At 43.3% G+C, this 21161-nt stretch overlaps 1 protein-coding gene across 2 annotated transcripts in view; it reads right to left on the reverse strand.

Annotated features, from left to right (window-relative positions):
* LOC115194104 (protocadherin-7-like) overlaps positions 1 to 12070 on the reverse strand; it is a 222086-nt gene extending 210016 nt beyond the window's left edge. Inside the window, exons 1-2 of one of the 2 annotated variants that reach the window (XM_029753479.1) lie at positions 11705 to 12070; positions 8039 to 11469 (exon numbers count right to left, since the gene is read on the reverse strand). In XM_029753479.1, coding sequence (XP_029609339.1) covers positions 8039 to 11116 — 3078 coding nt within the window. In that variant the 5' untranslated portion in view covers positions 11117 to 11469; positions 11705 to 12070. The remainder of the gene's footprint in view (positions 1 to 8038; positions 11470 to 11704) is intronic. The other variant, XM_029753480.1, reaches the window with a different exon arrangement.
* Between the last annotated feature and the right edge of the window lie 9091 nt (positions 12071 to 21161).

Here is a 21161-nt window from a genome sequence, read left to right on the forward strand (position 1 = left end):
ACATGAGGAGGGCCATCACCATTATGACGCCGGTGCCCCTGGCTACCCTCCCCTTTCGAAACGTTTATAAAGACAATGCAATCGTCCCCCTTGAATCTTATTGGAGCTCTGGTTGAAAAAGGCCCTAAAGATTTATGTTATACAACGTTTGACATGTTTGAACGAACCTAAATAAGAAAAAAATGCATTTTGTTGAAAGAATAGTCACGCACCCGCGGAGCTTTTGGTGCAGCCTTCAGAACGCGCTAACAACAACAAGCTAATGGAACATAAAGGATGAACTTTTTCGAACTAAAATACATTTGTTGTGGACCCGGGATTCCTGGAAGTGCCTAAGGATGAAGATAATCAAAGGTAAGGGATTATTGACAATAGTATACAAGAGTAGATTTGATATGCGATTGTTCCAAGATGGTGCTGACCTGTAACGGTAGCCTATTGTTCTGAGTATCGCATCCCCTTTTATCGCAAAGTGTGATTACCCAGTAAAGTTATTTTTAAATCTGGCATTACAGGTGATTTCAAGAGATATTCATCTATAAATCTTAGAATGACAATATTACATTTTAAAAATGTTTTCGAATAGTAATTTAGTAAATTGTAGCGCTGTTTCATCGGATGCATTTGAGGGAAAATAGTTAGTCAACGTTACGCACCGATGTAAAATGCTGTTTTTATATATAAATATGAACTTTATCGAACAAAAGAATGCATGTATTGTGTAACATGATGTCCTAGGTGTGTAATCTGATGAAGATTGTCAAAGGTTAGTGCTGCATTTAGCTGTTTTTTGGTTATTTGTGATGCATGTGGTTGGTCGGAAAATGGCTATGTGGCTACTTTTACGATATACTCCTCTAACATAATCTAATGTTTTGCTTTTGCTGTAAAGCCTTTTTGAAATCGGACAACGTGGTTCGATTCAGGAGAGGTGTATCTATAAAACGATATAATTTGAAAAAAAATGTTACCATTTTTTTTATTACATTTTGTTATGCTAATGGCGATAGGATTTTTCGCTGGATGTCCGTCCCGAGGCCGCACAGGGGTTAATAAACAACTCTAAGAGGGGCCCTATCAAATCTAATTACCTTTTATATTTTCCCAAATTATGTTTTCTCATTTTTGTTTTCCTGGTTTAAAAGTCTAAAAATTACAATTGTTCTGGTTTTGTACACCAGCTTCCAACAGCTGAAAATAACATATTTTTGGTTATTGAAAAGATATCTCATAGCAGTTTAGATGGTATAATGATTCTCTAAACTGTACATTGCTTGTTTTGTCACATAAACCTAAACTGAACTATTTGAATTTTAGCAACCATAAAATGGCAGAGCGATTTCTGCATATTGCACCTTTAAATGTGCATCTAGGGAGTGAGGAATGTGCAGAGTAATGTGCCAGTCTAGCAATGCTGCTACTGCTCATTTCATAGAAAAGTTTGCAAATAAATTATAGATACAAATGTAATACTTGCTCATGATATGCTTCTGCCAGGTAAGCCTACTTTGCAGTTAACATTTAATTGAGAAGGTTTTTGGGAAAGTATTTCAATCAACCCACAAGACGGTTATCACATCAACTGGCTACACCCGGAGTGATAGACAAACGAACGCACCACACAGATAGACAGATGCAAAAATGCTGGAAATAATTGGCAGATATTGTGTTAGGTTTGGCTTGTTAAGCCAATAGTGGCTAACCAGCGCTATGATAATGTCAATGTTGCATTGATAAAGTAGTAGCTGGGAGCTTGCGGTGTCTGAAAGAGATTTGTTGATGACAGTTTGTGGTGGAACAAGTGAAAATTGCATATACTTTCAGAATTGTTTGGCAAGCTACTCATAGGTGGACTGCGAGCTACTGGTAGCTCGTGATCGACCTGTTGGAAACGCCTGCTCTACAGACTATCAGTAACATTTCAGCTAACTATCTACTAACCCTAACCCTAGACCTAACCCTAACCTTAACCCTTATTGTAATCCTTAACTTAACCCTTAACCTAACCCTAGGCCTAATCTTTACCCTAACCCTAACCCCTTATTCTAAGCCTAACCCTAACCTTAGCAAGCAAATGCTGATCAACAGATAGTATGAGCATCTACAAATGGAAAATCCGGACAATTCCAAATAAAGTGTGACCAATAATTTTGCTTTAGGCATTTGGTATTTGAGAGTATGACGATTATCAACTAAAACACTGTTTAACACAGGGATTTAGCTACGGAAACATGACAACTGAGAACAATGTCACAGTAGGGATACAATGGAAGAAAGAGAGAGAGACAAAAAAGACAGGTTTGAATCCAATCTGTGTGGAGTTCCAGGAAGGACTGAAATGTCAGGTACATCACCCTACTGTTCTAACTCAATGGCTGCTCAGTGACACACTGGATTCTCACTCTGTGCTCCCCTGACTTAATGACTGCTTAAATAAATGTCTGATGACAACCTGCTAAACTTCACTGGTTGCCTGGTTACCTGCTTGGAGCCCAAGCCGGCTGCTGCATGTGCGGTGGTTATTGTTATATTAGGTAGGCAAAGGATTTTATTTTATAAATTTTTTTATTTCACCTTTATTTAACCAGGTAGGCTAGTTGAGAACAAGTTCTCATTTGCAACTGCGACCTGGCCAAGATAAAGCATAGCAATTTGACACATACAACAACACAGAGTTACACATGGAATAAACAAAACATACAGTCAATAATACAGTAGAACAAAAGAAAACAAAAAGTCTATATACAGTGTGTGCAAATGAGGTAAGTTAAGGCAATAAATAGGCCATGGTGGCGAAGTAATTACAATATAGTAATTAAACACTGGAATGGTAGATGTGCAGAAGATGAATGTGCAAGTAGATAAATAAATACAGTATGGGGATGAGGTAGGTAGATAGATGGGCTGTTTACAGATGGGCTATGTACAGGTGCAGTGATCTGTGAGCTGCTCTGACAGCTGGTGCTTAAAGCTAGTGAGGGAGATATGAGTCTCCAGCTTCAGAGATTTTTGCAGTTTGTTCCAGTCATTGGCAGCAGAGAGCTGGAAGGAAAGACGATCAAAGGAGGAATTGGCTTTGGGGGTGACCAGTGAGATATACCTGCTGGAGCGCGTGCTATGAGTGGGTGCTGCTATGGTGACCAGTGAGCTGAAATAAGGCGGGGCTTTACCTAGCAGAGACTTGTAGATAACCTGTAGCCAGTGGGTTTGGCGACGAGTATGAAGCGAGGGCCAACCAATGAGACCGTACAGGTCACAATGGTGGTTAGTGTATGGGGCTTTGGTGACAAAACGGATGGCACTGTGATAGACTGCATCCAATTTGTTGAGTAGAGTGTTGGAGGCTATTTTATAGATGACATCACCGAAGCCAAGGATCGGTAGGATGGTCAGTTTTACGAGGGTATGTTTGGCAGCATGAGTGAAGGAAGCTTTGTTGCGATATAAGAAGCCGATTCTAGATTTCATTTTGGATTGGAGATGCTTAATGTGAGTCTGGAAGGAGAGTTTCCAGTCTAACCAGACACCCAGGTATTTGTAGTTGTCTACGTATTCTAAGTCAGAGCAGGTGCGGGCAGTGATCGATTGAATAGCATGCATTTAGTTTTACTTGCGTATAAGAGCAGTTGGAGGCCACGGAAGGAGAGTTGTATGGCATTGTATGGCATTGAAGCTCGTCTGGAGTATACAGTATACATTCTGAAGTATACAGAATGGTGTCGTCTGCGTAGAGGTGGATCAGAGAATCACCAGCAGCAAGAGCAACATCATTGATATATACAGAGAAGAGAGTCGGCCCGAGAGTCGGCCCAAGAATTGAACCCTGTGGCACACCTTTAGAGACTGCCAGAGGTCCGGACAACAGGCCCTCCGATTTGACACACTGAACTCTATCAGAGAAGTAGTTGGTAAACCAGGCGAGGCAATCATTTGAGAAACCAAGGCTGTCGAGTCTGCCAATAAGAATGTGGAGATTGACAGAGTCGAAAGCCTTGGCCAGGTCGATGAATACGGCTGCACAGTAATGTCTCTCATCGATGACGGTTATGATGTCGTTTAGGACCTTGAGCGTGGCTGAGGTGCACCCATGACCAGCTCAGAAACCAGATTGCATAGCAGAGAAGGTACGGTGGGATTCGAAATGGTCGGTAATCTGTTTGTTAACTTGGCTTTCGAAGACCTTAGAAAGACAGGGTAGGATAGATATAGGTCTGTAGCAGTTTGGGTCTAGAGTGTCACACACTTTGAAGATGGGGATAACCGCGGCAGCTTTCCAATCTTTGGGAATCTCAGACGATACGAAAGAGAGGTTGAACAGGCTAGTAATAGGGGTTGCAACAATTTCGGCAGATAATTTTAGAAAGAGAGGGTCCAGATTGTCTAGCCCGGCTGATTTGTATGGGTCCAGATTTTGCAGCTCTTTCAGAACATCAGCTATCTGGATTTGGGTGAAGGAGAAATGGTGGGGGCTTTGGCGGGTTGCTGTGGAGGGTGCCAGGCAGTTGACCGGGGTAGGGGTAGCCAGGTGGAAAGCATGGCCAGCCGTAGAGAAATGCTTATTGAAATTCTCAATTATAGTGGATTTATCGGTGGTTACAGTGTTTCCTAGCCTCAGAATGTCCCAGAACTTTTTTGAGTTAGTACTACAGGATGCAAATTTCTGTTTGAAAAAGCTAGCCTTTTCTAACTGCCTGTGTATATTTGTTCCTAACTTCCCTGAAAAGTTGCATATCACGGGGGCTATTCGATGCTAATGCAGAACTCCACAGGATGTTTTTGTGCTGGTCAAGGGCAGACATGTCTGGAGTGAACTATATCTATTCCTAGTTCCACATTTTTGGAGTGGGGCATGCTTATTTAAGATGATGAGGTGGAAGGAGACCTAGAAGGAACCTGATACCGCAGTAGAGACTCATAGTCAAAAGGATAGTGAAGCTGCCCCCAACTCTCCTGTGGAAAAGTAGAGACCACTCTGTATACCGCAAACAGGGCTCTCTTTCTTGTGTCTGTCTCTATTTCTAGGAGGAGAGTGAGCGAAGGAGGGTGTGAGAAGTGGAGAAAGCGAGTGAGATCCATAAAGAGGAGAAAGTAAAGAGGGAAAGATGGAGAGAGAGAGAGAGAGAGAGAGACATTCGGTGTATATGTGTGAGTGAGAGAGATTTGCTAATCCCATCAAAAGGTTTCAACCTCATTGAGCCTTAAATATCATAGATTGCAATGCATTTTGGATTTCCTGCCACTGTTAATTCAATAACAAAGGTTAAATCTGATATGTTTTGAATAGCAATTTCCATATCTAATGTGATCAATTTGACATTGCGGATTACCCTGTCTCCAGCAGTCGCAATACAATGTGATCTACTGTGCAATTCTCTACAATCAGACATGAAACCTTATCCCTAATCCAACCTCCCACCGGCTCTGCATGCAAAACCATAGCAACAACGGAGTCGGACAAGAAGCCATGTTTAATTCGATAGAAATATAATCTATTCATTCTATTTCTATGTATAATTCCATCCCCAGCACCTCAGAATCCTTATGCGTTTCATTACACATGAAATCTCAACCAAAGGGGGGTGCTTACCAGCGTGTTTTAGCTGTGGTGGCCTAAAAAGCAAGAGCATGACTACCACTCTGCTCTCTATTAAAGACATGGTCACTTGATACCATAATTGGGGCACATCTATACGTAAAGGGCATTTCCCAGCAATTAAATTAACCTCAGGAGACTTTAAGTGCAGCCGTTCAATCGAAGTATCAACAGGGAATGTTTGACAAGGCTTGTATGGGAATGTAATAACAAGTTATAGAATGTTATGTACTGTATCTCTGATGCCTAATGGGTACATGGGGCTACAGTTGCCGCTGCTTCTGACAATATTCATTAAACCATAGAGGGCAACACTTCTACATTAGCCAGTGGGAGTTACATTTACAGGAACCGTTGAGGAGAATCGAGAAAAAGTAGCTCTGCATGTTTAAAAAGAGGTAATTGCACATTATGGTGGCGGGGACAGCCTTTGCAAACCCTCAACACTCAATGCTCGACACCCCTGTGTGTTTCGGGTCTGTGTCTGAATCATCGAATGAATTGACTTGTCTATTAAAAAACCCGCTGTAGTGAGTATTCACATAAAAAAGTAAATAAATAATTATAGAAAAGTGCAGCAGCACAGCTAGCGACATACACAATACATGGCTCTGCCGCAGCGAATAGAGTGGCCTGTTAATTATGGATGGGACATTCATAAGCAACAGCAGTCCTCACACAAAACACTGAATACAGCGCATTAGAAGCTGTTAGAGACAGTAGAGGAAAAATAGAGGGATGGATGGACGGATGGAGAGGGAGAGTGATAAATTGAAGAGGAAATAGCAGGAGGGAAAGGGATATAGAGTACAGTAAGGGAGAGAAGATTAATTAAGAAAGAGACACTGCAAGAAAAAAGACAGGCGAGGAAAAAAGCAAAAAGAAATTGAGGGCAATGATTTTGAGGAGAGGGGCAGAAATTGGTGTGGTGGTGAGAGATAGAGGAGAGTGAAAGATAGGGTGGGAGAGGAGGCGGCTTTGAGGAAAGGGAAAGATGCAGAGGCGGATACTGCCAGAGAGAGAGAGAGAGAGAGAGAGAGAGAGAGAGAGAGAGAGAGAGAGAGAGAGAGAGGAGAACAAGGGGGAAAACAAGATGAGGGGGATAACAAGAAAGAGAGAGAGAAATCAGTTCAATCTACTGTGGTGACAGAACAGCACTCAGGAATGCAAGAGGAGTTTGCTGCTTACAACACATAAGAGAACAATCAATAATGCATTAGATTGCCATAGAAAACATATGAAACAATAGGGTAAGTGTTATTTTCCTGGTAAATGCAGATGAAAAGGAACCGACTTCATAATGTATTAACCTTGCTTCCCACCACCTGGCTTTTTCATAGATTTTTTTTTTTAAGAACCATAATGATATGAATTGATTAATTCACAGTTCCCTAGAATATGAATGTCCCTGTCATGCGTGCAGCCATGAATGATGGCACAAAGAGTCGATGAGAGGAGCGAGGAAGATAGGAAACAGAGGAAGGGATGGCCGGAGGGAGAATGCATAAGAGATGGGTGTCATAAGGAAATAAAGAGGGTATAGTGAGACGAAGGAGAGAGAGAGAAAGAGGGAAGAGAGAGAAATGGATGGATGAAGAGATAAATGAGAGTAGCCTACAGAAAGGATGGAGAGAGCGAAAGACAGAACATGTCTGAGACAGAACATGAGACAGAAAGAGAGAGAAAGAGCAGGAGGGAGAGGTTTATGTAAGCCTGATTTCACTGCTGGGTCAGTGAACTGATACAGACACATCAGGGCACAGGAATGTTGTGACCTCCTGCCCAGATGTTCCTAGTCAAGCTGAATTCCAGTAAAACACGGCACCCTTGGTTAGCATTCCTTTAGAAGGCCACTCCTGTATTTCATATTCACAATGTCTTCCTTTTTTTCCTTTCTCTTGTTTTTTTCACCCTCTAAAAGGAAGAAAAAGGTTGCCTTGTTAAGAAGAGGGCGGGGAGTTATTGACCTAGCAGAAGGGTATCCTAGCTACCTAGCCACACTGTGATAGAATAACTGCAAACCAGACCCTTATGCAAGCTGTCTACAACACTCAAAACACATACGTGCATAGGTCAGCAAAAGTGACACACCAGTCAAACTAAACCGCCTCACAATACTAGAGAGAGCAAAAGAGCTGGATATGCTTAGGCGAGTGAAAATGATATCCTGGCATAGGCTACGCATGTCCTCATTTCCTTTTCAATATTACATGGTGAATGGCACTCCAAACCCAAACAGATCAATACAGCTAACTTGACACATATTAGCACCATAAAAGCAACATGACTACTGAGACTAGCCCTGTCAGGAGGCATTACGCGGGAGATAACACTAAGAGAGGGAGAAACATGACATGAAAAAAAAGAAGAAAAAAAAGTATGCATATATATATTATATATATATATATATATATATATATATATATTGAGTCAATGTATTCTTACCTGTTTGTTGTACTTGTTGATGGTTTGACTGCTATACTCAGAGCAGTGGTCAGATCCAAGGGAAATGTTATCTCCGGTGCCAACAAAGGTGTTGGCAGGGGGCAGGTCCTGAACAGCCTGATGCTTTTTCCCGGCCGTGGGTGACTGGGGGTGGAGCTGGACCGTGGGCAGTGGCGAGCTGGACTTGTAGTGCCGGGCCAGATCCGGGCTCCCAGGCCCTCCGTTAACAGACCGGTACCGGCCCATCCCAGGGCTGTCAGACAGCTTCTCGTTGACGCCATCGTAGCGCTGGCCGTTGGGCTTGGAGGCCTCAATGGTGACGATGCTGCTGTACAGTGGCTGTTTGGATTTCTTGTTCTTCTTGTCCTTCTTGGGCTTTTTGCCCTTGTCATGCTGCTGAGGGGTGAAGAAGTCCTCGTGGTCCTTCTTGCCTGCCTCATAGCCATTCTTGTTCTTGGGGCAGCAGTAGCGGGCCATGACAACGATGAGGATGATGAGAATGACCGTCATGATGCCCGACACCACCCCGATGACGATGCTCAGCCGCTGCTTACCCAGATCGTAGTTGGGATCACCAGCGATGTTGGTATTGAGCGGCGTACCCAGGCTCTTGGCCACCTGGGCCTCCACGATAGTGGAGTTGGAGAGGGTCTCATTGACATAGACATGCACAAGGGTAGTGGTGCTCTGGGAGGGCTGGCCGCTGTCGTTCACCTGAACCACAAGTCTATGGAGGCCATAGTGTTTCTGCTCCAGCTTCCCCACCAGTGAGATGACCCCGCTGCCCCCGTCAATCTCAAACAGTTTGAAGGGGTTTCCGCCGATGATGCTGTAGTTCAGGTCAGCGTTGATCCCTGTGTCCGTATCAGTGGCCAAGACGGTTCGTACTACAGTCCTGATGTTGCTGGAGGGGGGCAGGAGGGTGTAAGAGCTGTTGATGGGGAAGGTGACGGTTGGCGGGTTGTCGTTCTCGTCCATCACGAAAAGTGACACGGTGGCTGTGGCGGATCTGGGCGGGTCTCCACCGTCCACGGCCTTGACCCTAAATGTGTATGAAGTCTTCTGCTCGCGGTCAAATGACATGGTGGAGAAAATGGTTCCTGTGTCATTCTCAATGGAGAAGATATCCTCCTCTTCCTCGATGAAGAGGCTCATTTCAGCGTTCTGGCCCTTGTCAGCGTCAATGACGGTCACCATGCCAACAGGGCTGTTGGGTGTTAGATTCTCTTTGACGTAGAAGGTGAACACGTCCTGCATGAACTTTGGCTCATTGTCGTTCTTATCTGCCACCAGGACCACCACAGTGGCTGACCCCTGGAGTATGGGCATGCCCTTATCTTTAGCTATCACTTTGAACTCATACCTCTCTGTTTGCTCCCTGTCCAGAATGGTGTTTACTCTGATGTCACCACTGTCTGCATCAATGGAGAATATCCCATTTACAGAGGAGACGAGCGAGTAGGCGATTTCCGCATTCTTGCCACTGTCAGCATCGATTGCCTGCACTGTGGTCACCCTCTCGCCTGGGGCATTGTTTTCCGGAAAGGACACCTCCACCACGTTCTGGCTAAAGATGGGTGGGTTGTCGTTGAAGTCTCCCACCTTCACGATAAGCGAGTTATTACTGGCCAGGCTAGGGCTTCCTGAGTCCACAGCCACGATGACCACGATGTACTCCTGTGTGGCCTCATAGTCCAGCGGTGCTGATGTATGGAGAAAGTATTTCTTCTTATTCATCTCACCCTCAATCTCACTGGCCGGTTTGAGCTGGAAGGGCACATCCCCCACCACAGTGCAGGTCACGATGCCGTTCTCGCCCTGATCGCGGTCTGACACCTGGACTAAGGCTATAGGCGTGTCCACCACTACGTCCTCTGCCACATTGGCCACTCCATCTTTCAGGAAAATGCGTCCAATCTTACGAATCTCGATAGCAGGCACGTTGTCGTTCTCATCTTTGATGTTGAGGACCACGGTGGCCTTGTCCATTTTGGGTGGCTGACCTCGATCCCTTGCCATTACTGTGAAGCGCAGCTGGCTCACCTCCTCCCGGTCAATACGATGGAGCACGCTAAGCCACCCCGAGCTCTCGTCCAGCCTCAGCAGCCTACGCACTGACTCTGTGGCCGCACCAAATACGTACTCAATCTGACCGTTCACCCCAACGTCTGCGTCAGCTGCTTTCAGCTGCAGGATGGGGGCACCAGGGGAGCTGTTCTCTGGCAGGTCAGCCTCATACACAGCCTTCTCAAAGCGGGGGCTGTTGTCATTCACATCAGTGATCATCACCCGCAGGATGGCCTGGGAGGAGCGTGGGGGGTCGCCCCCATCCCTAACACGCAGGGTGAGCTCATAAGAGTCCCTCTGCTCCCTGTCCAGCGCTCCTTTAATGATGAGCTGTGGCTGTTTTTCCCCATCAGTTGTGTCAGCAACTTGCAGTTCAAAGACGCTGCTCCCGGCTGCCCCCTCATCAAATCTCTTGCTGTCCACTCCGCGTCCCCCTGAGTTCGAACCCAGGCGCCTGGAGCTCTCCCCGCTGTCCTGAATAAGCTCATATCTCTCAATTCCGTTCCTGCCAAAATCTCTGTCGGTGGCAGTGGACAGGAGATAGAGAGTGCCAATCGGTCTATTCTCCTCCACTGACAGTGTCAGAACAGGAGAGGGGAAAGACGGGGTGTTGTCATTTATGTCTAAAATAATGACTTTCCCCTCAAACAGGTCAACCCAGCTCTGAGCCGGTCCAATTACTGACACTTCAAAATCTATGAAACATTCGTTTTCATCAAATATCATTTGGCACTGCTGTAATTTTTCACGGTCTATCCGCCGTTCATTAGTGGTCAGCTCGCCTGTTATATTATCTATTTTGAAAAAATCAGAGCCGGACTCGAGGGTAAACGTCACCTCACCAGACCCGGCGACGATTCCGAGATCTTTGGCTACATTCCCTACCCTGACATCGGCGGGTCCCTCCTCAGCCAAGCGATATCGCAATACTTGCTTGGCATCGGGCTGATTCAGCAGCTGCAGGATGAGTATACTGTAGCATATATAGTCCACTGCGCCAGTAGTCCTCATTGTTTCCCGCAATGTCTTAACTGGATTTTAAAGCCTTGAATCGAATGAGGATGACGTTTACTTGCTGCTATTGTTTTTGGAAAACATCATTTTCCTTCTCGGTTAATTTGAAGTCCTTCGTTTCAGGATGTGTAAGACTTAATACTCCGGACGCACTCCAACACCGCTTCAACTGCAGTGAATAAGAGCAAGTGCACCGGCTATACTTTTCTTCATTTATTTTTTTGGTGGTGGGGGGGGGATTATCCTCACCCCTTTTTTCCAGTAACGAATAAATGTTTCTTTAACAGTCCGTTCAGTCTGGTTATATCCTATGTCATGAATTCATAAGGATTCAGAATATCTTATCATGCCTGTAAAGAGAAAATGTCCAAAATGTTATGTTATTTTATTTTAATGTTGAATCAGTCCGAGTTTATTCAGTGAGACAAAAAATAAAATCTCCCAGATTGATATAGAAGCGATGTAAATGGTCAAGATTCCTTCGAAGATATTTCCAACACAGATTAGTGGCAATGAAATGCCCGCACAGATTCCCAAATTGTGATGATACAGTTGGCTACTTTACAGAGCCACTCGTCTTCTTACCTTGAAGCAGCGTATAAACAACACATTATGTGTCCAGTAGCCTATCCAAGCAGCATCCGTGCACTCTGATTTCGTCTCTACATTCACTCACTTATAACAAGCAGCCCGTAAGTAGTTAGCGTTAGTTCTCACAGTTCTCACAGTCGCAAGCAATACGGATATAATAAAAAAAACTGATAGTGAGGGAATATTAAAAATGAAACAAACACGGACAATTGTAATTCCAATTGGAAAATGTCGGTGAATTATTACGTGAGAATCCTTCTTTTCCGCATTCTCAATCCAAGCGCCCACTCTTTACATGCATGAACGCAGCGTGCGTTTGCAGCACCTATCTGCTGGACTGTGAGAGCGATTCACAATTGTGTCTCGCGCGCTCTCTCCACCTCTCCAGTTTCGTTCCCCAGCGCACGTAACTAGGGCTGAACTTGTTTGGTAGGTTTCTAGAGGGTAGGCGACGAAGTAGCCTATTTGTTAAAAGCAGAGGGAGAGAGAGCGAGAGAGAGAGACGAGGGTCCTTTTTTTCTTGTTAATAAGGGGATGATTTAACCAAATGTGACTCAGTACCACATGAAGAAACTGCAATTGCAATGCATCACACACTACCCTTTCGAATGGTTTTAGTCAGGGTGCCGGGCGGGGGTATAGTGAGATGGCTTAGAAAAGATACACTCTACCGTGAACCATTTTACGAGGATGCCGCTTCATTAATTCAATGTGTAAATTGCGTTATGGTTTAGCCTATAATGCGCCAATAGAAAAGATTGGACTGCCGCATTTTACATGGTGGTGTTTTGTTTATTACACAGTCATAAGATGTTTGTAGCCAGCAGACCGTGCTATGAAGACGGTGCTATGCAGCCCATAATATATATTTCTCACAAAAGTTGAGACAGTTACCGCTCATTTTCGAATGATGGCTTGACTATTCCAACACGCCGGTTCCATTTTCGTTTGTATTTGTTGTCAAACTTTTACACATGTAGGCTACGATAGCCTACAGTCCTATATCCAAGTAATATCTTTAACCGATGACTCTCCATCGTCCAGTCATTATGTAGCCTGCTTCTACATAATTATTTGTTGGTTCAGTAGATTATTATGACCAAACGGGGAGGCCCCTGCGTGTTGGATTCTGAGCGCAGCGCTGAGGTTTCTCTCTCTGGTTACTGATATACATGTGTGTGGTCGTCTGTGGCTTTGTTCTCTCCGGAGCAGCGAGCTCAGTGTTACCTATTCCCTTATTATTTCTTTTAACACAGCCGTGACACCTCCGTGGATGGGCTAGTCAGAGCGTGCGACACTTGGACACTGCGCAACACACGCAGAACTATTCCTGGCAGAGATGTGTGATGCTGCAATGGGGTGGGGGCCTGGAACGAGTTTGAGAACCCCAGCTATAGCCCATGGTGGGCAATTCAACTCCATACATTGGAATGTATAATAAACAAGTCTAGATCTAAACATCTTCCCTGACATAAATATATTTGATGCCAAAGCGAAATCATTTACATTAATCTACGCTAATATACGTGAGTGCACGCGTGTGCATCACTGCATGTGAGTTCGTCCTCACGTAAAGGTTTCACCTCTCTCCCACTTAACATAGGGGGACCCGTATACTGTAGCCAACTGTGCGTGCGGTGAAGGCATCGCAATAAAAGAAAAGGAGAAAAGCTGAGGCTGTATTTTTGAGGCTCTTCTGAATTCCAGGAGTGGCCAGTTCTTTGCTCTCTATCGCCCTCTGTCTTTGACTAATATTTAAAATGACAATATCCTCTTCAGCTAATGTACATACAATGAGGTGTATTTTGGGATACTTTTTTGATGGACATTTCGGTTGTGTATATTAACATGCTTATTGGACTGACCAACATATATTTTTATTTAGATATACAATACCAGTCAAAAATTTGGACACACCTACAGTGAGGGAAAAAAGTATTTGATCCCCTGCTGATTTTGTACGTTTGCCCACTTACAAAGAAATGATCAGTCTATAATTTTAATGGCAGGTTTATTTGAACAGTAAGAGACAGAATAACAACAACAAAAAATCCAGACAAACGCATGTCAAAAATGTTCTAAATTGATTTGCATTTTAATGAGGGAAATAAGTATTTGACCCCTCTACAAAACATGACTTAGTACTTGGTGGCAAAACCCTTGTTGGCAATCACAGAGGTCAGACGTTTCTTGTAGTTGGCCACCAGGTTTGCACACATCTCAGGAGGGATTTTGTCCCACTCCTCTTTGCAGATCTTCTCCAAGTCATTACGGTTTCGAGGCTGACGTTTGGCAACTCAAACCTTCAGATTTTCTATGGGATTAAGGTCTGGAGACTGGCTAGGCCACTCCAGGACCTTAACCTGTTGGGGATAGGGGGCAGTATTTGCACGGCCGGATAAAAAACGTACCCGATTTAATCTGGTTACTACTCCTGCCCAGTAACTAGAATATGCATATAATTATTGGCTTTGGATAGAAAACACCCTAAAGTTTCTAAAACTGTTTGAATGGTGTCTGTGAGGATAACAGAACTCCTATGGCAGGCAAAAACCTGAGAAGATTTCATGCAGGAAGTGGCCTGTCTGACAAGGTGTTGTTGTTCTTGCTTCTGTTTATTGAAGAGTCAGGATCTTAGCTGTAACGTGACACTTCCTACGGCTCCAATAGGCTCTCAGAGCCCGGGAAAAACCTGAACGATGTCGAGGCAGCCTCTGGCTGAAACACATTATCGCCTTTGCCAAGTGGCCGATCAGAGGACAAAGGGCTTAGGCGCGTGCCCGAGTCGACCCAGTGATATATTTTCTTTCGGCTGTTTACCTAATTGCAGATTCCCGGTCGGAATATTATCGCTTTTTTTACGAGAAAAATGGCATAAAAATTGATTTTAAACAGCGGTTGACATGCTTCGAAGTACGGTAATGAAATATTTAGAAATCTTATGTCACGAAATGCGCCGTGCGCGTGACCGTTATTTACCATTGGGATAGTGTCTAGAACGCACGAACAAAACGTCGCTGTTGGAACATAACTATGGATTATTTTGGACCAAACCTACATTTGTTATTGAAGTAGAAGTGCTGGGAGTGCATTCTGACGAAGAACAGGAAAGGTAATCAAACTTTTCTAATAGTAAATCTGACTTTGGTGAAGGCTAAACTTGGTGGGTGTCTAAATAGCTAGCCCTGTGATGCCGGGCTATCTACTTAGAATATTGCAAAATGTGCTTTCACCGAAAAGCTATTTTAAAATCGGACATATCGAGTGCATAGAGGATTTCTGTATCTATAATTCTTAAAATAATTGTTATGCTTTTTGTGAACGTTTATCGTGAGTAATTTAGTAAATTGTTAGTAAATTCGCCGGAAGTTTGTATGCTAGTTCTGAACGTCACATGCTAATGTAAAAAGCTGGTTTTTGATATAAATATGAACTTGATTGAACAAAACATGCATGTATTGTATAACATAATGTCCTAGGTGTGTCATCTGATGAAGATCATCAAAGGTTAGTGCTGCATTTAGCTGTCTTCTGGGTTTTTGTGACATTATATGCTAGCTTGAAAAATGGGTGTCTGATTATTTCTGGCTGGGTACTCTGCTGACATAATGTAATGTTTTGCTTTCGTTGTAAAGCATTTTTGAAATCGGACAGTGTGGTTAGATTAACGAGAGTCTTGTCTCTAAATAGCTGTAAAATAGTCATATGTTTGAGAAATTGAAGTAATAGCATTTAAAAGGTATTTGAAAATCGCGCCACAGGATTCAACTGGCTGTTACGTAGGTGGGACGAATTCAACGAAGTTAATGTGCTTCTTCTTGAGCCACTCTTTTGTTGCCTTGGTTGTATGTTTTGGGTCATTGTCATGCTGGAATACCCATCCACGACCCATTTTCAATGCCCTGGCTGAGGGAAGGAGGTTCTCACCCAAGATTTGACAGTACATGGCCCCATCCATCGTCCCTTTGATGCGGTGAAGTTGTCCTGTCCCCTTAGCAGAAAAACACCCCCAAAGCATAATGTTTCCACCTCCATGTTTGACGGTGGGGATGTTGTTCTAGGGGTCATAGGCAGCATTCCTCCTCCTCCAAACACGGCGAGTTGAGTTGATGCCAAAGAGCTCCATTTTGGTGTCATCTGACCACAACACTTTCACCCAGTTGTCCTCTGAATCATTCAGATGTTCATTGGCAAACTTTAGACGGGCATGTATATGTGCTTTCTTGAGCAGGGGGAGCTTGCAGGCATTGCAGGATTTCAGTCCTTCACGGCGTAGTGTGTTACCAATTGTTTTCTTGGTGACTATGGTCCCAGCTGCCTTGAGATCATTGACAAGATCCTCCCGTGTGGTTCTGGGCTGATTCCTCACCGTTCTCATGATCATTGCAACTCCACGAGGTGAGATCTTGCATGGAGCCCCAGGCCGAGGGAGATTGAGAGTTCTTTTGTGTTTCTTCCATTTGCGAATAATCGCACCAACTGTTGTCACCTTCTCACCAAGCTGCTTGGTGATGGTCTTGTAGCCCATTCCAGCCTTGTGTAGGTCTACAATCTTGTCCCTGACATCCTTGGAGAGCTCTTTGGTCTTGGCCATGGTGGAGAGTTTGGAATCTGATTGATTGATTGCTTCTGTGGACAGGTGTCTTTTATACAGGTAACAAGCTGAGATTAGGAGCACTCCCTTTAAGAGTGTGCTCCTAATCTCAACTCGTTACCTGTATAAAATACACTTGGGAGCCAGAAACCTTTCTGATTGAGAGGGGGTCAAATACTTAATTCCCCCATTAAATGCAAATCCATTTATAAAATTTTTAACATGCGTCATCTTAAATGAAGATAGCCCTATTTGGCAAAAGACCATATCCATCTTATGGCAAGAACAGTCCTTCATTACTTTAAGACATGAAGGTCAATCAACATGGAAAATATCAAGAACTTCGAAAGTTATTTCAAGTGCAGTCGCAAAAACCATCAAGCACTATGATGAAACTGGCTCTCATGAGGACCGCACTTATCCTGCAGAGGATAAGTTAATTACAGTTAACTGAACCTCAGATTGCAGCCCAAATAAATGCTTCACAGAGTTCAAGTAACAGACACATCTCAACATCAACTGTTCAGAGGTTCAGTATGAATCAGGCCTTCATGGTCAAATTGCTGCAAAGAAACCACTACTGAAGGACAGCAATAATAAGAAGATACTTTATTGGGCCAAGAAACACGAGCAATGGTCATTAGACCGGTGGAAATCTGTCCTGTGATCTGATGAGTCCAAATTTGAGATTTTTGGTTCTAACCGCCATGTCTTTGTGAGACGCAGAGTAGGTGAACGGATGATCTCCGCATGTGTGGTTCCCACCGTGAAGCATGGAGGAGGAGGTGTGATGGGGTTGTTTCACTGGTGACAATGTCAGTGATTTATTTATAATTCAAGGCACACTCAACCAGCATGGCTACTACAGCATTCTGCAGCGATACACCATCCCATCTGGTTTGCTCTTAGTGGGAATCTCATTTGTTTTTCAACATGACAATGACCCAAACCACACCTTCAGGCTGTGTAAGGGCTATTTGACCAAGAAGGAGAGTGATGGAGTGCTGCATCCAATGACCTGGCCTCCACAATCACCCGACCTCAACCCAATTGATATGGTTTGGGATAAGTTGGACCGCAGAGTGAAGGAAAAGCAGCCAATAAGTGCTCAGCATATGTGGGAACTCCTTCAAGACTGTTGGAAAAGTCTTAAATGAAGATAGCCCTATTTGTTGGAAAAGCATTCCTCATGAAGCTGGTTGAGAGAATGCCAAGAGTATGCAAAGCTGTCATCAAGGCAAAGGGTGGCTACTTTGAAGAATCTAAAATCTAACATATATTTTGATTTGTTAAACACTTTTTTGGTTACACATGATTCCATATGTGTTATTTCATTGTTTTGATGTCATCACTACTATTCTACAATGTAGAAACCAGTAAAAATAAAGAAAATCCCTTGAATGAGCTGGTGTGTCTGTCATGCCCTGATCTGTTTCACCTGTCTTTGTGATTGTCTCCACCTCCCTCCAGGTGTTGCCCATCTTCCTCATTATCCCCTGTGTATATATACTTGTGTTCACCTGTTTGTCTGTTGCCAGTTCGTCTTGTTTGTCAAGCTTACCAGCGTTTGTCCTGTCAGCTCCTGGTTTTTCCCAGCTTTTCTTTTTCTCTGTCTCCTGGTTTTGACCCTCACCTGTCCCATCTCTGTACCCACCTGCCTGACCACTCTGCCTGACCTTGAGCCTGCCTGCCGACTTGTACCCTTGCCCCTTCTCTGGATTATTGACCCATGCCTGCCTTGACCTGTCTCTTGCCTGCCCCTTGGACTATTAAACCATTGTTTATTCTACATATCTGGATCTGGGTCTTTCCTTGACTCCTGATAGTGTCCAAACTTTTGACTGGTACTGTGTGTAGGCCTAGTGGTAATTATTCTCAGCCAAGGCCAGGCACAATTCCGACAATGTTTTGTAAAATGAATGCAGGTGATGATTATTTTTACATAATAATGCAAAAAAATGAATGCATTTCTATCATTTCAAAATGCAAAAATATGCTCATATGCCCTTTCTCAAAAACTGTATAAGATAGTGTGAGGTGAACACTTGTATAACAAACATATTTATTAATGGGATTAATATACTTCCTATACTATTTCTGGATTGAATACATCATATTTTCTCCTCTGGTTCTCTATAGGGACATGCTCACAGAGTAATTGATTACATAGATTATGACATAATCGTCAACCATCAGTGAACATGAAATTGTCATGAAATCAGCTTTTTAACAGGAAACATGTACAAGTTATTTTATTTCAATTAACCAGAAGCAACAGTTACTCCCAAACATAATGCCTATGATTCAAAGCATGCCAAAAATCCATAGGGGGATAAACCAACGAAATGTTACACACTTACATCCATCTCCTCTCAAAAAATGTCCCATAACTTCTGCTCATTACTTCTATAGGAGGTATGTGTTACTGCAAAATAAATATTTTTGGTAAATAATAAATGTACCAAGTTGCTTTGAAGTGAGAAACTGGTTCCTCTGATCCCACCGGCATCTGTACGCATGCTGCTGTTGCTGAGGGATGCTAAGCTAAGGCAGTGGCACCAGGTGTTGGGACTTTACCTAGGCTAACTCACTCAATTAATTATGGAGCCGACATTGCAGTTCGCTAAGTGCCTGCAAGAGAAGAAATCTTCCTCCATTTACATATTTGTGGCACTAAGCATAGACCTTCATCAATCAGTTTCAACTCCGATTCGTCAACCAAGGGATGTGAGTGTGTAGTTTCGCTCTCTGTGTTTTCCCCCCCTTCAGGCACAGTATTCAACACCCCACAGTTGAATGTTGTTCCCAAATCGATGCAGTTAAAATGTGTTGGAAGTGCTACAAGTGTGTAAAACTAGCAGAGAAGTGTTTCAAAGCTTACTTTCTTTGTCAGTAATACAGAAGAACATGTTGTCCATTTCATTTATATCAAAAACGACAAAATGCTTCTCACCTCTCCATCCCACCTCTCTATCCTGTTCATACACCCCTCAGAGCAGCAGTCAACCATGATAGCATCAGTGTGGTGTAGCGGTGTAAGGCCGCTTTTACCATCAGCTATCGACAATAATGCACTCAGAGATGTCTAAAGCTAAAGAAAGTATGCAGGGACAAGGGGACAAAGTATCATTCCTCTATGTGTGTGCTGTGTGTGATAAGGGAATGGTGTTTTAATGTGTGTGTGTGTGTGTGTGTGTGTGTGTGTGTGTGTGTGTGTGTGTGTGTGTGTGTGTGTGTGTGTGTAGGCCCCACGTGTGTACTGTATGTGCATGCATATATGTGTCTGCTCTACTTTGGTCTATTAGTCAGTGCATAGCTGAAGCATGACCATGTTGGCCCTGGGAAAAGCACAACAAGCCAGCATGAAGGTGTAAAAGCTCCCTGAAGCAGCTTGCCCACTGTCAGGTAACTCTTTGTACTGTAGCCTGAGAGCTAAACTGTCATGGCATTTCTGTCTTTGGAAGGAGAGGGGAGAGTCAACTAGCAGTGACTCAACACTGAGCTCCAAACCAGCTCTTCTGTAGAGCCAAGGCTTCTCTCTCCAACTCCAACTCTCCCTCAAGCTAGGGCTATTTTGGGACTGTTGACGCCTTGTTCCACCCACCACCCCTGTGTTTTCACAGAACTGTTGAAGATGTCACTTGACAATATGCGTTGCATTCAACTGAGTTTCTGATCGTATGCTGTCTTATTGTTATAATGGTCTGTGGATGTGGTTAGATTAGATAGATTTTCTTACTTTGAGACTGAATTAAATTATTCCAGCCACAATAAATGAAATAACAGACACATTCAGGACGTTCGCAGGACGTATGCAGAGCATGCTATTCTGATCTTCTGAAGTAGACTACATTTTTTTTATATCGTGTTTCTTTAGACCTGTCTAATATAAATAATGGATTTATTGTGATGGTGAAGGATATATTACATGGATTTATTAGACTTTTTAAAATGTACTGTAGATGTTCCAAAGGTCTGCACGCGTCCTTATCCAATTCTGAGGCGCATATTGAAGATATTGGAAGAACTGTCCACATTTACTTTTCATCAGCCAACAAGATGAGCAGGCCTAACAAACAGAAAAAGCACTAGCCTATGTCAATCTACTATCCCCATAGTACAAAAGTTTACCTATTATATTCTGTGCGAGAAAAAAACATTGCAAACATAGTCCGGGACCGTAGATCCCAAATTAATACAACCACTAGCATTAAAAAAAAAGTTTTAAGCAATGAGCCTGACGGAACAAATTAGATCTATTAGGCTATTTCTTCACATTATAAGCGCAGCAATGCGCACACGGAAGTAGGCTATAAGCGCAATTGTCCACTAGCAGGAAAACAACATTCTCAAAAGTGACAACAAATGCGATTATGCATGTAATGCTTTTATTATAAAGGTGCATTTTTATGGTAAAAATTACCTTCTCCAAACTTGAAACTCATGTATGTATGCCAGTAAGGCTCTACACCCACTATAAAGGGGGTTATTGTGCTTCATTTTAAGTAGGTATTTGGCCACTTTAGTTGTGATACAAACCTTCTCAAAACATATAGGCCTATGTGCTAGGCTACATGAGGTGTGCGACTATGATTTGAAAAACTCGCCAAAAAAAAGCATGCGCTGTTTGCCTTAAACTGGGCATTGTTCACATGAGATAATATATCATTCACAATTGATAGGCTAATATTGTCAACCATCACACTATTCTTGATTTAATCTTGTCTTTACATATACGAAATAATATATGTGTGAAATGTGTTTTGATTTCGAATGGACCATTACCATGCACCTGTCTCGAAACAGGGGCTGCAGAAAGAAAATAGAAATGTCTATAGAAATGTTGTGCAACATGAG

The sequence above is a fragment of the Salmo trutta genome, chromosome 5 (assembly GCF_901001165.1).
Source record: "Salmo trutta chromosome 5, fSalTru1.1, whole genome shotgun sequence".
NCBI classification, from domain to species: domain Eukaryota; kingdom Metazoa; phylum Chordata; class Actinopteri; order Salmoniformes; family Salmonidae; genus Salmo; species Salmo trutta.